General features: G+C 30.0%; 1 protein-coding gene across 1 annotated transcript; it reads right to left on the bottom strand.

Annotated features, from left to right (window-relative positions):
• Nucleotides 1-205: 205 nt before the first annotated feature.
• On the bottom strand, nt 206-8726 carry LOC147067892 (cytochrome P450 4C1-like). The gene is made up of 10 exons (XM_085952837.1): nt 8437-8726; nt 7317-7406; nt 6828-6938; nt 5801-5980; nt 5128-5324; nt 3967-4042; nt 2788-2992; nt 2537-2688; nt 1555-1737; nt 206-545 (listed from the first exon to the last, which is right to left on the bottom strand). The coding sequence occupies exons 1-10, from the start codon at nt 8603-8605 to the stop codon at nt 361-363; spliced, it is 1548 nt and encodes a 515-aa protein (XP_085808963.1). The 5' UTR covers nt 8606-8726; the 3' UTR covers nt 206-360.
• Nucleotides 8727-16047: the final 7321 nt, after the last annotated feature.

Genomic DNA, 16047 nt, shown 5'->3' with positions numbered 1-16047 from the left:
TTCTATGAGTTTTAAAACAAAGTCAGTCATAAGTTAGCCATGTGGTCAGTGTATCAATGAGAATATTGGGTAAAGCGATTGATAGAACAATGACTTTTTACTCATATTCGCTTTGGAATTGGACTATTCAATCCCTTTTTTCGCATATATATATTGTATTTGAATTTTCGTGTTAGTATATTGTGTAAATAAATAAAATAACTTTAAGCAACCTATTAATTTTAATTTTAGCACTGTTATTAGAGCATTGAACAATTCTTTGGTAATTCACCTCACTAGCAGCTAATGTTTTTATGTGAAATCGGTCCTGTTGGCCTCGACGCAATTAAAAGTATTACAACGACGGTTCAGATAAATATATCAATTAACAACACCTCTTGATCTTGGTTCAATTGATATGGGAATACCATTAAGTGTTCTTGTGAGAATTTCAAAAATAATTTCCTTTTCCCAGGTGATTTTGTGATCTAGGGCGCAGTGTACTTTAAAGGACCTCAGTATACTCGATAGCGTGACTTTTAGTGACATCATTGCAAATTGTTTTCCTGCAAAAAACATAGAGTTAACTTTTTCATTTGAAAACATAGCCATAGTCAGTGATCGAAATAGAAAAAAATACAAACCAGAGCGTTCGATAATTTCAAAAAACTAATATACACACCTTATTTGATGTGTGGATATTTTTATTCAACCAATTTCAATCTTCTGTATATATATATTTTTTATTTATTTACAAATGCGGATTTTCGCGTACATACGGATTCGTCACATATTTTCTTGAAATTTCTAAACAAAATCGGTAAACTAGGACGCGTATGGTAAAACAGTTTTCTAGGCATCGAAAAAGCATATTATTTGATAATTTACACAGATTGCATTGGATATATCGAAATAGTTTGAAATGTCGCAAATTTGCGACACTATCTATGCTTATAAGGTTAAATTATAAGGAAGAACATGTAAAGTAAATGAATGTAATATTTTTTTAACCGGAACACTACTTAAATTTGTCCACGAGATGTACTCCATTTCAAATGCTGCACATAGTTAGGTGAACCCTTGTCAACCCTGTGACAGAATACGACGCATACAAGATACAACTACATAATTGTTAATTTAAATCTAAAAGAAAAGTACTCGAATTTTAATTTACTTATAGTTAAATACGTATCTATAAAATAAATATTGACGAAAAATTATTTTTTTAATTCAAAGATTTAAATAACGAAAACCTGATTAAATATAATTTTTATTAAGTATTCAAATCTAATTTAAAAAGTTCTTTCAAATCTGCCAAAAGTGTTTTTAAATAATTTATATTTAATTTAAAAATGAGTATTTTTTATAAAAAAATTAAGAAGGTATTAGGTATTGTAATTTTTTTATATGTTTACTAAATTGATAATGAAACACCCGTGGAACGCGGGTTAGAATTCTGCATATGGAAAATTCACATGTTTTTGAGGTATGTTTGTACTCGGATACCATGAAAACTATGATGTATTCAAATTATATAGATAGTACATAGACAGATATAATTTTTTATACTCAGACCTATGCAATTTCTAGGCCCTGCACTAAATGGGATGAAGGAATATGGATGGCGTTTTGCACATTTCTCCGGTAAAAAATTATCAGGATCGAATTCATCAGCCTTATCTCCCCATATGTTTTTGTCTCTATGAATCGCAAATATAGCGATCAAACAACCGGAACCAGCAGGCAAAGTATAATTTTCTGGAAAAAAAAAATCATTTTATTATTAGCTCTCATAGTGTAATAATGAGACGAATTTGTCTAACAAAGGCGAGTTTACACGAATCACTGCGGATGATCATCCGCAGGGAATTGCATACTGCTTGTTAACACGTATCACCGAAAGTAAAATACTGAAATCATTTCAAAATGGCGTCAACTGAAATAACAGTGCAGGCTGGAATTCGAACAATTAGTGAATATTTGTTGTATGAATGCAGAAATTTCATAGAGAGAAAAATGAATAGGAAAAAGAGGCGTTGGTGGATAAAACTATGGGTAATGCGACGTAATATCATGAGAGTATTTATGTAACCGGTTTGTTTTCAATTCAAAATGACAGTTTACGTACTTATGTAAATAATGTGAAGACAGTAGTCAAGGGCGCATTGCGCATGCGCGCCACTTTTGCAATCATCCGCGATGATCTAAAAGTAGAACATGTTTAAATTTATTCGATTTCGATTCCGGCTGATTACTTTCGATGATTCGAGGATGAATGAGCGTTTACACGGGTCACTGCGGATGATAACCCCGCGATGATCGTCAAAAGTGAACCGAGTAAACGGGACTTAACGCACATTCTAACGGTTTTTTCTTTTTTTAATTTTAATAATATTGATGTATTGACGTAGCGGGAATGTAGCGGGCTCATCCTGCATGTCAATATTTGAGATATTAACCGTTTATGAAGAAATCAGTTATTTTTTCCCCGTTTTGTTTACTATATTATTATCCTCTCACGATTAATTGTTAATTAATGATTTAAAAGTATACGTACTTAGTTTTATTTCTTTTTTCAGTTGTCTTTCGATAAATGATCCTACAGGAAAGAGTCTAAGACTTTCTTTAATAACTCTCTCCATGTACATCATCTTGGAGAGATCTTCCTTTTCAACTGACCTGCTTGAATCACCAAAGATTTCATCAAGTCTGAAAGGTAATAATATAGTAATAGCATTTCATTTTATCGAAAATATAATATATAATTTTGACAAGACGTATAAGGAAAATATTAAAAATAATACATACTCATCAAAAACTTTATCTTGAATTTGTGAATGGGAACCAAGCAATAAAAGGATGAAATTTATAGATATTGTAGTGGAATCACTTCCTGCTATTATTATGGTATTAACTTCATCTCGCATTTCCTCATCTGTCAATTGATTGCTTCCTTCTGATATCTCAATTAGTAAATCAAGAAAAGCTTTCCTCTTTGTAAAAAGAGATCCAACTAAATAATATTAATAGAAAACATATAAGTAGTAGGTTTGAATAGTAAAATATACAAATGATAATGATATAAAAACCTAATGCATTTTTATCATACTCGATATATTGTACGAAAGCATTTGTATGAGTTATGGCTGAAAACATTTGCACATATTACAAATGGCAGAAAAGCATTTTTAACGAATGTAATTTTATTTAAAATGTATTTTATTAAACGTCTATCTACTATACAAATTTTATTTTAAGTAGCTATAGGACACTTATTACTCTCACGAGTATGTACTTAGGTACTTATCATTATATTTTAATTCATCAAAATAATATTGTACACAACTTGGTTAAAATATTCGCATCATAATAATAGAATATAAATATCGGTATAAAAAAATAAATAACTCATTATTTATATCAAATATTTATTGAAAACGAATGTAAATTTTCTACTCCTAATAGAAACAATTGAAAAAACGTCCTACTTGTTATCGCATGGAAAATTCTTTTCGAAGAAAATTCTATGCGTTGTCAATGTTCTTTTTCCTACATTTTCCAACAAGTACAAATACTTTCGGTATTGTTGTATATTGTATTCATGAAAGTGTTTTCTTATAAATTACATGTACCGATTATTATGAAACGCAGAAATGAGATAAATGATTTATTTTCATGTATCATAGTAATTCACAATTTTAATCTAACAATTCTATGCAGAAAAAAATGTTTTAATTCGTTAACCTATAAACAATTGTTTTTATTATTTTTCGGACAATTTAGATAAACTCTTGTTTTTAACATACTGAAACGTGAATTTCGATTGTAACTCTTTGATACGAGTACCATGATTTAGAATTTAGATAATTGAACAAAATAATATATTTTAACAGAACAGTACGGTATTAATTTATGAAGGATTTATTTAATTCACAAGTAATATATATATATATATATATATATATATATATAACTAATTAAACTTACCCTCAACAAAGTCATTATCCTTATCAACAATATCGTGGTGCGTATTATAACGCTTTTGCTTTTTTAATTGTATTACCTGCAGTAAAAAAACAGAAATAAAATATATTTTATTGTGCTTATGTAAAAATAAGTTAATTTGTACAAAACATAATGGAGATGTTTTATTGGAATAAATAATATTTCTTGAATATACCTAACATACAAAAAATATTTGTGGTCATCTTAAAATATAATTTTATTTTTAAATAATATATTGACAGTGTAGCCAACCGTACTATCATTATAGTACAATATTATAATTTTGATTTCGCAAAAAATGTAAGACACTTTTTTTTCATTCTATATTTTTTTTACTTTCGTACTATAAGTATGATAATTATTATGCAACTAACTTTCTGCCAGGAAGTGTAAAATGCATGAATGGCCAACGTTTTTTAGGCCCCGTCCAAGGCAGGCTCGTTCAGCGGCGCGCGCAACTCAAACGTATAACCGTGTGTGAAAATGGTCGTAGACAATGGCTTTTTTGGTTATATGTTTATACGGTTACACGTATGAGTTTCGCGCACTGCTCAACGCTTCGCCGAACGCGCCTACCCTGGACGGGGCCTTAGACTATTCTAGCAAAACAGTGAAACGTTTCTAAGGATTTTCTAAGTTTAGTGAAAATGATGATATTACGGAGGGTTGATTGATGTTATTGGCTGGTGATCTTTGTCAAGCATACCCGGAAGAGATGAACAACTTGTCATGGAGTTATGTCTTATGTCAGTTGTGAAAATATATAAAAATTATGTTACTTAAATCCATCGTGCGAGTGTGATTATCAAATACATGTGACGAATAAAATTTTTCGTTTATCTTCTGAGAATTGTAATAACCATGTCCGATCTTAAGAAAATCATTTTTCTACCAGTCAAATTTCTATTAAAATTGGTTTCATGCTATTGTACTCTTGTGTATAAATAAATCACCGCTCCATACCCCGTGTGTCCACGTATTTTTTTTTTATCTGTTAACATATTCATGGAATTAATATCTTTATGGTTTCTCTCATATACCCCTAGTTGCAATTAATATATTATATTTCATCGGCTAAATTTTGAAAACTAGTCATGTAGAGAATTAGTTATATAACTATATGTATAATAATTATATCATTACATTGTCGACAAAACCATGAATATTTTTAACGTATGCTTCTTCTTGTTTAGCATATGGCGTAAATTTATATATCCAAGTTGGGTGCAGCCACCATTGAACAAGTCTTTTGTTGACGAGTTCTGCTTCACCTAGGGCCGATTCGATATAAGTTGAAGCCGTAGTCTTCTGAGCATTTAACTGTATACCCAACGCAGTTGCTGTAAAAATATTATTTACTAAAATTAATTAATATTATAATTATACTAATATAATAATACAAACGGTTTTTCTACATAAATTCTAAGGAATCATTATTTAAAAAATCAATATATATATAAAATATATGATACATATTCTAAACTATAATCTAAAGTTGAGCACCCTTCTGGGGAGAGGAATTTCTCCAATTAGGGAAGGCAGTAGGTACCTATGTTTATAAATTTAATTACAATCTGAAAAAGGCACCCAACAAAACATACGAATATAATATTATCATCATTGTGACCGTGCATCACCGCATTCAATTAATATTTTGTTATTATTGAATAATAATAATTAATATTGTCAAATGTTTCAATATGACAAAAACTTTAAGAACCTTTGTTTATAATCAATACCTAATGTTTAATTAAAATGTCAGTAAAATACTGTTAATTATAAGTGTGTTAACTATTATGTAATTTGTAATATTTACCACAGATCGCATCAACAGCGCATGGCCTGAACAAATTGGTTATGTCAAAAGTTCCCTTTTGATTTGACATTTGGTTTACCAATATTTCGCTTTTTTCAACAAAAATTTCAATAAAAGTGTCCAAAATCTTTTGATTAAACGTTGGCGACAGCATCTTCCGATGAATTTTCCAAACGGGTACTGAAAACATATTGCAATTTTAAAAATAATATTGAGGAAATTTAGATAATATAAAAGGAGTTCAGAAAGGACACCAGAAGTTGAGTGGAAAGGAAAACCGAAAGAGTTGGTTGATTCTTTTAAAATTCTTGGCATAATACTTGACAGGCACATCAATTGGGCGAAACACATCGACTACATAATATGTAAGAAAGCAACTCAAATGGGAAAATTCTTTTTAAAAACAGCAAGATCCACCTGGGGGGCATCTCCTGAAGTTTTGAAAATTATATATCATGGAGCTGTAGAGCCACGGCATCGGTCTGGAATAAAGCAATTCATAGAAAGTCCATCAAAAAAAGACTAAATTCCGCCCAAAGACCTTTCGCAATATCAATTTGTAAGGGATATCGCATTCAAACTTCGACAAAGCGCATTCTGGGCGTTCAGTTTTGGGGCACTTTTTTAGCACTGCTGGCCGTGTATCACGAATAACACGGACAATGTTGGTTTTCAAATCGTCAAATGTTGCTGGATTATCAGCATAAACGAGTTACTTTAAGTAGCTCTACACGAAATATTCCAGGTATCAAATCACACGACCTTGGAGGCTAACTGACATATTGATTTTCAAAGTAAATTTGGATAATTTGGTAGCGTTGTTCAAGTGTGACTTTATTCATGATGATTTTCCAAACTATATTGATCATAAATGTCAAAAAGTGAACGCAGTATCACAGCTCAGTTTGACAGTTAGCCCTTTCGTGAGAAAAAAAAAACACTAAACAATTAGTATGTTCGGCATTCAATGTAGGTATAAGTTTTATCGCGACCAAACTATTTGAAATTTTTGCTTAAATAAGCTTACCTTCTGCGGTAATAAGCCCCGTTCCCAATAACTTGTGTAGAAAACGATAAGAAGCAGCTTTGTTCAACTCTGTATTAAGAACTATCTCAACATCAACAGGATTACTTAAAACTAAAAAAATAAAATGGTTAAAAAACGATAATATAGTATAATAATATTATGTTATATTATTAAGAAATAATAAATACTTAATGAACATGAGTGAACACAATTGTGAAAATAAAAAAACTAAAATATAAAACCAAACTAACTTAATTTAGTGTATATTATTATATTAACTGAAATATTCTAGTTAAATTAATTAAGACAATGTCTTTCCGTCAAGAATTACCAGTTAATTATATTAACGCGATATTTTACAGTAGCAATTAACTATTGTAAGTACTTAATTTTGAAGAAAATGTTAAAATAAACAAAATGTGTATTATAATATGTCAGATTAAATAAATATTATTGTATATTTTATATTATATGTTTTACTAAATTTACCTATGTGTAGTTCAGGTCCCAGCCAAAATTTTAATATTCCTCCAATTTGTATGACGGACATTCCTATATTTTTTATTGTGTTACTGATGTCTAAAATTTAAAGTCACCATTTTGATACAGTCATAATAATAACAATAATATATTTTAATTTTAATGTATGAATAATAATTAATATTTAAGGTGATACAATAACCATAACACATGAAAAAATAATGCTTATACAGAAAAATAGTATTTCAAAATATTTTTACATTATGATGATGAGTTATTTCTTTAGATATGTTTTAAAACATAAGTTTGAAAGAGATTTGTTAGTTCATTGTCTTATGGAGCAATGAAAATAAAAAACACACGAACTCACACAGATACTATCAGGACATGGAGCTATGAGAGCCTACCTAAACAGATTCAAGTTGAGGGACAATGACTGCTTTCCATATGATGGCAATATATCTCAAACTGTGATCATGTCATTAACGACTGCCCAATATTAGAAGAGGAGCAATGTGCCCTCAGAGCTCTGTGCAGACAACAGAGACAACAAGAAATTGATCTTCAAAAACGTCACGAAATATTTTATTCTGGCGATTACAACAAATAAGAAAATAAATAGAGGAACACAATTCACGACAGATTTTACATAATACTCTAACCTAGTAAAAAAAATCAATATATTATTAATTTCTAGCAAATACGTACATATTTATTTTTACAGAACAACTTTGTACGGAAAACCAAAGATATGGTTCATAATAAATTAATTTAAAAAATATATTGATTACCTAATAAATATTGTGACGATTTAAAATAGGTAAATTGAAAAAAATCATATTCTGAAATTACAATTGTTTAAAACTGGATTAATTTCACTTGATAAGTTTTGGTTTTGGTCAGTTTATATCAAACGCCTTCATTTTTATTTTACAAAACATACCAAGTAATCGTTTTCTATACAATTTTATTAAATGCGTTTCAAATTAAACGACTTATTATTTTTACAAAATTATAATAATTCACGTTTTTGTGTCATCAAAATATTGTTTTATTAAAATATAAACGTTAATACCCCTTCATGATTTAAAATAACTTTAATAATAAAATAATATTCTGCTACGAGTACCTAAAGCATTTCCGAAAAACATCACGGTGTTTCCTAATAAAGAAACCCCTGGGACACCCGGAATAAGTGTTGCTAATCCATATAATCTCCTCCTTGATGTATAAAACACCATGTAACATAACACTGGGAAAATACACAAACAATATAAAACTATATTATAGTAATTCATTTTGCACAAAAGGACTGCAACAAATCGTATTTAATGTTTATCTTGTACTGCACATTTACACAATAAATTTATCGTAAAAGACAATTTTGACTTTAGTTCGTATGTAACTAATTTTAATAATAAAATTCACATCCCAATTGTACAGGTTTATATAAGTAAATATTTTTATATAAAAAAAATTGTAGTAAGTAATTATTTATTCAACTGAAAACAGTCGTCCGATGAGTTTGCATGCACCCACTTGACTAGGTGACCATTCATTCTTTAATTTTAAAAAAATAGTTTTGTGGCGCCTTAAATATTTTATTTTTTAATTAATTGTACTTTATTTTTGCATTTATTTGAAATTAATTTCATAATAATAATATGTATTATTCTATTTTTTATCAAACACTAGGATACATTTTCACACACAGATAAAAACTAAGATTATAATAATATTGCTTAGAATTTCTAGTCAGATCGATTTTAATGAAATATACCAACTATGCTCCAAACACAATTACCGCATCATTCATCATATTATGGGAATCGAAACTGGAACTTTTCTACCAATTTCCATTCCCAATTTCCAAACTATGATAATTAAAATCAGTCAGTTTCGGATGTGTAAACTATAATAAGTAATATTTTTATAAACGTAGACTACGGAGTTACTGTATAATATATCCGTGTTTTTATTCATACAATGAAAATAATATTCTTTCCCCTAGTCTCTCTCATGTAATTCTAATCAGTAACAGTTACTCCATTGGAGGTCGTGTGCACGTAAACCCCAGACAAAAATATAGTATCATATTACCGTTATAATGGCATGTACATAATACAAATAAATATGTGTTATTTAATACGAATTTACTTCTCGAATCTATAATTTAATTTATTTGTGGTAATGTAATGTACCTACCCCACGATGGCCAAGCCGATTACGCGTCGACGTATACTGATGTGGGTCCCAGCGGGAAAATACACATATTGTTTTTCAATTTGTATTTAGAGTCAGAGTATTGTACCTAATGGGTTGAGCAAGTAGCTAATATCAATTTATTCTAAAAACAAAAATCTATTAAAACAAACCTCTACTCTGTGGAGGCCCATATGCTATTAAGATCGGACATGGTCTAAAAATAAAAATAAATGTAATCTACTGCAAGCGAGAATTATTCCATCAGAAAACGTGGAAATATTTAATGTACGGCTCGTTTACGTGACAAACTGTAATGTGTGTTATGATATAGACGTAACTATTAAAAATAACAAAATATTATATAACAAGTGTTTAAGTTTATCACATATCTCTCCACATCTGAGACTTAAAGCTTGTTACTCTCTCACCCCAGAAGGCAACCCACTTATTTTTGTGTTCCCTTGGTACACACAACTTCCAGTTTTTTATTACAATACATTAACTTGTTCTATGTATTTAATAGCATGCCACTCTCCGTCGATGTAAACATTAAATTTGGTCACTCCATCTGCCATTATTTCAGATAGTATGTTTTTCTGTGTTACCTACATAGGAAGATAATTTACATTAATATTTTTTATTTAGCTGTTGAATTTATTAGAATTGAAAATCTTATTAAATATTTTTTGTCCTAATATTGTAACGGATTATTCGTAGATACGATGCGATGATACGTATCTACCTATATAAATGGTACATTTTCATTAAAGAAATTTCATATTTATAATAACAGGCTTGAGGTAAACTTTTTATCTCAGTATTTTCAATTTTATAATCTACGTTTTTTATTTCAATTAATCGGAAACATAAAAGGAGATACAGTCTGTAGCTAATCTTAAATTTTAACACGCATTATTTATAGGTAATATATATTAAAGAAAAGAAAAAGTAGGTACTTAATCGGTTTTACACGTCGTTTTGGAACAGAAGGCTTCGACGCAGGGATTTACTTAGAGCAGTGCTTTGCAACCTTGTCTCACCCATGGCACACCAAAGGTATTCTCAAAATTACGCGGCACACCACAGGTAAAACAATTTATGCATCAAAATATAGACCCCACATGGTGAAGCGGTCCCCCTACCTATCGCTAAGGTTAAAGACAGTGCGATACTCTAAAGTAGGTAGTATTTTTCAAATGGTATTCGAGGTAAAATTAATGGTATTCATTGTATGTTTAGCTATTTTTTGGATTTATTAATACAAACACTCCCCAATCGCATATTTAAAAATATTAGTAGCAGCGTAGTAATTTAGCGCGACTTTTTTTAACCATTAGGGAAAATTTGTAATTTGTGTTTATCTTACTTATCTGGTTGATCTGCCACGCCCCCCCCTGAGCATGGCCCCCCAGACTAGAGCTCTGACGAAAGAGAAAGCCGAAGTTCTTATCACCCGTCAAGTATGACTGCTTATCATTTTTAATTATAGCTTGAGTTGAAAAAAGTTGCTTATATAGGTATATGTCGTATAAAATGGGAGCTGAACTGCGATACCCTTATCGGAAATTCGAGGATATTCTTTATTAACCGAAATCCAGAAAATACCCAATGGAACATCGGCGAAATTCATTTTTAGCGTCAGGTCGTTCCTCAATTCAACAAAATTTCTCACGAATATATTTATAGTGCTTCTATAGAAATTCCGGCATTGGTTGCAAAAGGGTTTCGAATCCAGTCGTATTGATTGTATGAAAGTGATAATGAAATTTCTTTAGCAGCAAAGTTATAAGTTTTTGGGCCGGACCCAAAATTCATTGCTTGTTTTCAATGGTAGTGAATTTATTTAATATCCCTATGGTAGTGAAGCATATCAATATATTTTCATTCTGACGTTGCATTATTTTTATTAATTTTATTCAGATGCTCAAATATATTACCATTATTATGGCCATATATTACCATAATTTGGCCATTAAGTAAGTATTGTATAGTATACAAAATTATTTGCATTTTTTGACACAGTGCGCCACGGCACACCTAGAATCGTCTCGCGGTACACCGGTTGCGGAGCACTGACTTAGAGATCTATGCAGAACCACACTCCTAAGATACGCGGATATGTATTTAAGAGTACAGTATCGGAAACTTGGATTGCATCGCCTACATTATCCATACATAATGATACTTCATATATATTATAGAAGGTAATAAATTTACGGAGGAAAAAGCAACGGCCCAGAATGAAACCATTTAAAATTTGGTCAAGACACGCCTAAGTCGAGCTAAATTACCAACATTGCATGATGTTTATTGCTGATAAGATATTTCTGCATTATGCAATTATAATCTTATACTTATAAAAATAAAGAACACTTCCGATAGACAATTGCTGAGTGAGTGAATACTTCTATGGTATTTATGCTCTTATTATTTTTTTCCGCTCGTGTCGACAGGTCATACGGAAGAAGAAACGTTTATACGATCATTTTTTTCAGCTACATTTTTTGATATGATATTATAATATCATAAATATTCGAATAAACACAAAGACAATTGAAGATCTTGGCATAAAAACAGCAAATGTCACAAAACACTTTTTTTTCAGGAGAGGGTAAAAACATAATATCTTGGTTGTCAAGAAAAAATTTATTAATTTGACAATGAGGAATTATAGAGAAACCTTATATGCACTATATGAATGTAAAAAATATATTAAATTTATTTCGGTTAAATAGATATTTAAAAAAGAATGAGTGTGACATTTGCTGTTTTTACACAATTTTTGGACATTTGTTGTTTTTATTGCAAAATTGAAAAGATCGAAATGTAAATAGTATGACTAAAACTAAAATTTTATTAAATAAAATAAAGAATATATATTTCTGTTATTTTTTAATCATAATACAACTTTTAATAAGGTTTGGACATATTATTTACCTATTAACAAACGACTTCAATGTATGTAAAAAATCAAGAATTAAATATTTAAAAAAATGTTTTAATTATGTGCGGGTTAATAATGATTAGCTTCATATTATTATTATTGATTTAATTTGATAAAACACATTTTTTATTATCTACTTATTCCATTTTAAATAAATAAATCTGGACCGGTTTCGTCCGCCTCTGTTTTTCTGCCAACTGTTTTCAACAGTTGAAAATGTCCCTATAAGGCGGACGAAACCTGTCCAGATTTATTTATTAAAAGTCGAATAAGTACTAAAAAAATGTGTATTATTAAATTAAATCATTAACACAATGGATTTCCACCATGAATTGATAGTTAACACGAAAAAAGAAAACCGATTAGATTCGTCTGACACCTTCACTATCAGAAAATTAAACGATGCATTTATTGGGTTTTGTAAATATTTAGCTAATTTTAAAATATACTTTTTTAGCTCCTTTCAATGGAATTAATCCACCATTATGTTGTTTTAAATGCAATCGTGACTTGCATTTGATTTTTCTTCACTACATTAAATCTATCCCACAGCCCAGAGAGAAACTGAAATGTTCGCAAAGCACTTCTCCCTTACTAGCCTGGTCTATTTTGTACATTATTACTAGCCTACAATTTTTTACCGAAAAATGCCTAAGTTTTAACCTATATTTCATATTAAAAAAATCATTTTCTCCGGTCTCTTTAGATTTTATAATGAAGGGCCCAGAATTTTCCTTATTGCATCCAACTGAACAATAATGAAAGTCACCGTTATTTGGTAAAAACGTTGCATGGTTTTGTTATTTTTTCTCTTTCGAGACGTTTCAGATGTCTATGCTAGTAATATCCATGATAAAATATAAAAAAAATCATAAGAAAACGTTATAAAAAGCAATAATTAAACGAATCAAGGATAATTTGACAGCTCAGATACTAAATTGTATGGAATGTATACTAACATTACTAACGCCGCCTGGTGATAAAAGTGTAGAACTACTGGACCTTTGCTGTTTTCACACAAAAATGCCTGGACTATTGCGGTTTTTAGAAAAGTGGCATATTTTTGAGAGCAGATTTGAGGGACTTACGATTTTTTTTAAAAACATATCTTTGCACAGTTGTATGTAATCATACACAGGGAATATAGAAATGTAATAAAATGAAAATGGAAAAAAGTGGACATTTGATGTTTTTATGCCAAGATCTTCAATTTAGTTCTTAATATTTTAAATAAAAAACTGTGCTTTCTTCGTGTGAGTGCCACAATGAGGTTGTTTATATGTAAATATGAATAAATTTATTCGTTTTTCAAAGTCCAGTTAAGTACCTATATTATGTTAATTGTTGTAACAATGGCTGATTTTTTACCCTGATAACAAAAAGAAATCTACCAAGAATAAAATATTGATTGTCATGTTTTAGCATAATCTTCTTAATTATATACTTAATGTCTATCAATACAACAAATGGTATGGAAATAACTGTCTTTGTCAAATTATATATCTTATCATCATCATACAATCCATTTTGGGTATGGACATGGCTCCACAAGGGGCGGGCTGACATGACTCTAGGCTGGGGACCCGGGCTTAAGGGGGTCGGCGTGACGGGTCGATCAGTTAAGTGAGATAAACATACACCACAAATTTTCCGTAATAATAAAACAAGTCATCTGTGGCGCTATTTCACTTGAAGTATTATCATTTTAAAATATGTAGTTGCATGGTACAATTCAATGTGTTATTATAATTGATATAATTAAATGATAATTGTGTTTTCTAGCTAATAAAAATGACTATTTATCAAATATGGCGTCGGGTTAGATGTTACTTGGCTTCTTGGCTACCACAAAAAGGAGTCGAGATCAGTGCTTCATAATTAGTTATAATGCCGAGTGCCGACAACTCAATATATCAAGTGAATTTATTTAAAAATACAAAAAATCGCTAAAAAGTACACTGAATACCAGTATATTAATACCTTGTAAAACCTTGAGGATCCGCGGAATACCATTTAAGGAACACTACTGTAAAACATCATACGGCCCATAACCTAAGCAATAGGTAGTATAGACCTCCTTCAGGATTTTTACAGTCAATTTTATCTGGCAAAGGTTCCACCTACAAAAAAAATAAAAACTGCTATTATGAGGAGTTGTTTATGAACAAAATGCTTCACCACTTCAGTTGTAACTGTTATAATTTGATTAATTTTATTCTAAAATCGTGTATGAAAGGGAGAAAATACTGGGGTCACACACGAGTAATGACTATTGAGCGTTCCACTTTCGATAGGAATGGGTGGCAGGTTAGTTGGAGGAAGCTAGTACTCATTTCGGATTGTCGCTCTTAAGGCGAAGTCTTCACTGAGCCTTTTTTAAAGAGACACCTAGCGGAAAAATACGAAGCTTGCAATTTGAGACATTTTTTTGATAATTTACAATTTCAACTGTATTAATGAATAAATATGTATCTGAAAACATTAAAAAGAAAAATATTTTTTATTTTAAGTCAAAGATAAACTTCAAATTTTATTTATGTATGGTCCTAATATTGAAGCTTGGTTTGATATATATAAAAAGGATTTCAAGTTATACACATTTATATTTTTTATAAAAATCGATGTTTTTTAAAATAGATGTAAAAATATTAAAACTATGAATTAGTCAAAAATCTCTTAGGTGATGCTTAGAAAACTTAATAAACTAAATTTTAATAATAAATATGACCATAAAATATATGTAATAATAGGGTGCGGTCCGATTCAACAAATTCACATTTTATTACATTTTTTACAATTGTAAGTTTATCAGGTGCCTCTTTAAAAAAAGGTTCAGTGAAGACTACGCCTTTAATATATTTGAATTTAGCTTTAAGCTTGCTCTGTAAACCAGAAGTATAGATGGATATTAAAACAAAAATTTATTAATACGAAATCAGTAAATACCACCAATTAATATTGTATTATTTTAATTGATAACCTGTTTCCATAAGTGCCAGATTGAAATAGTCAATATATTTTTTTAATAGGTGCCTATTACCCACATATAATATATATATTATATAGTAGAATTAACAAAATAAACTTCGTTTTGAAAACTTTTACATCTTTACGCTACTGATGCGCATTGAGATCTGTCATCACATTCGCCATGATATTACGTCGCATTACCCATGGTTTTACCCACCAACGCCTCTTTTTCCTATTCCTCTTTCTCTCGATGAAATTTCTGCATGCATAAAACAAACAATCACAAATTGTTTGAATTCCAACCTGCACCGCAATTTCACTTGACTGCGGATGATCACCCGCGATGATCATCCGTAATGACTCGTCTAAATGAGCCTTGAGTTCTAAGGTTTATGAACATGTTATTTCAATGTACCTACTAATCTAATCAAACTGAAAAGTTCACGATCAAATCAATATTTTGGTAGATTTTTGTGTCCAAGTTTTATGCAGCTTTTTCGCAAAAATTGCAGGATTCCTTTAATAGTAATAGTCCGAAAAATCTTTTTTTTGCTTTACTTTTATATATTTTCTTTATAGCTCTGTCTATATTTCAAAAGTGTCTTCAACGTTGTCGAATTA

Source organism: Rhyacophila brunnea, unplaced genomic scaffold (assembly GCF_057557595.1).
Source record: "Rhyacophila brunnea isolate RB1 unplaced genomic scaffold, BYU_Rbru_1.0 scaffold_3, whole genome shotgun sequence".
Lineage (NCBI taxonomy): Eukaryota > Metazoa > Arthropoda > Insecta > Trichoptera > Rhyacophilidae > Rhyacophila > Rhyacophila brunnea.
Note: the sequence above shows the minus strand (reverse complement) of the source record. Positions and strands in the feature narration are given on the sequence as shown.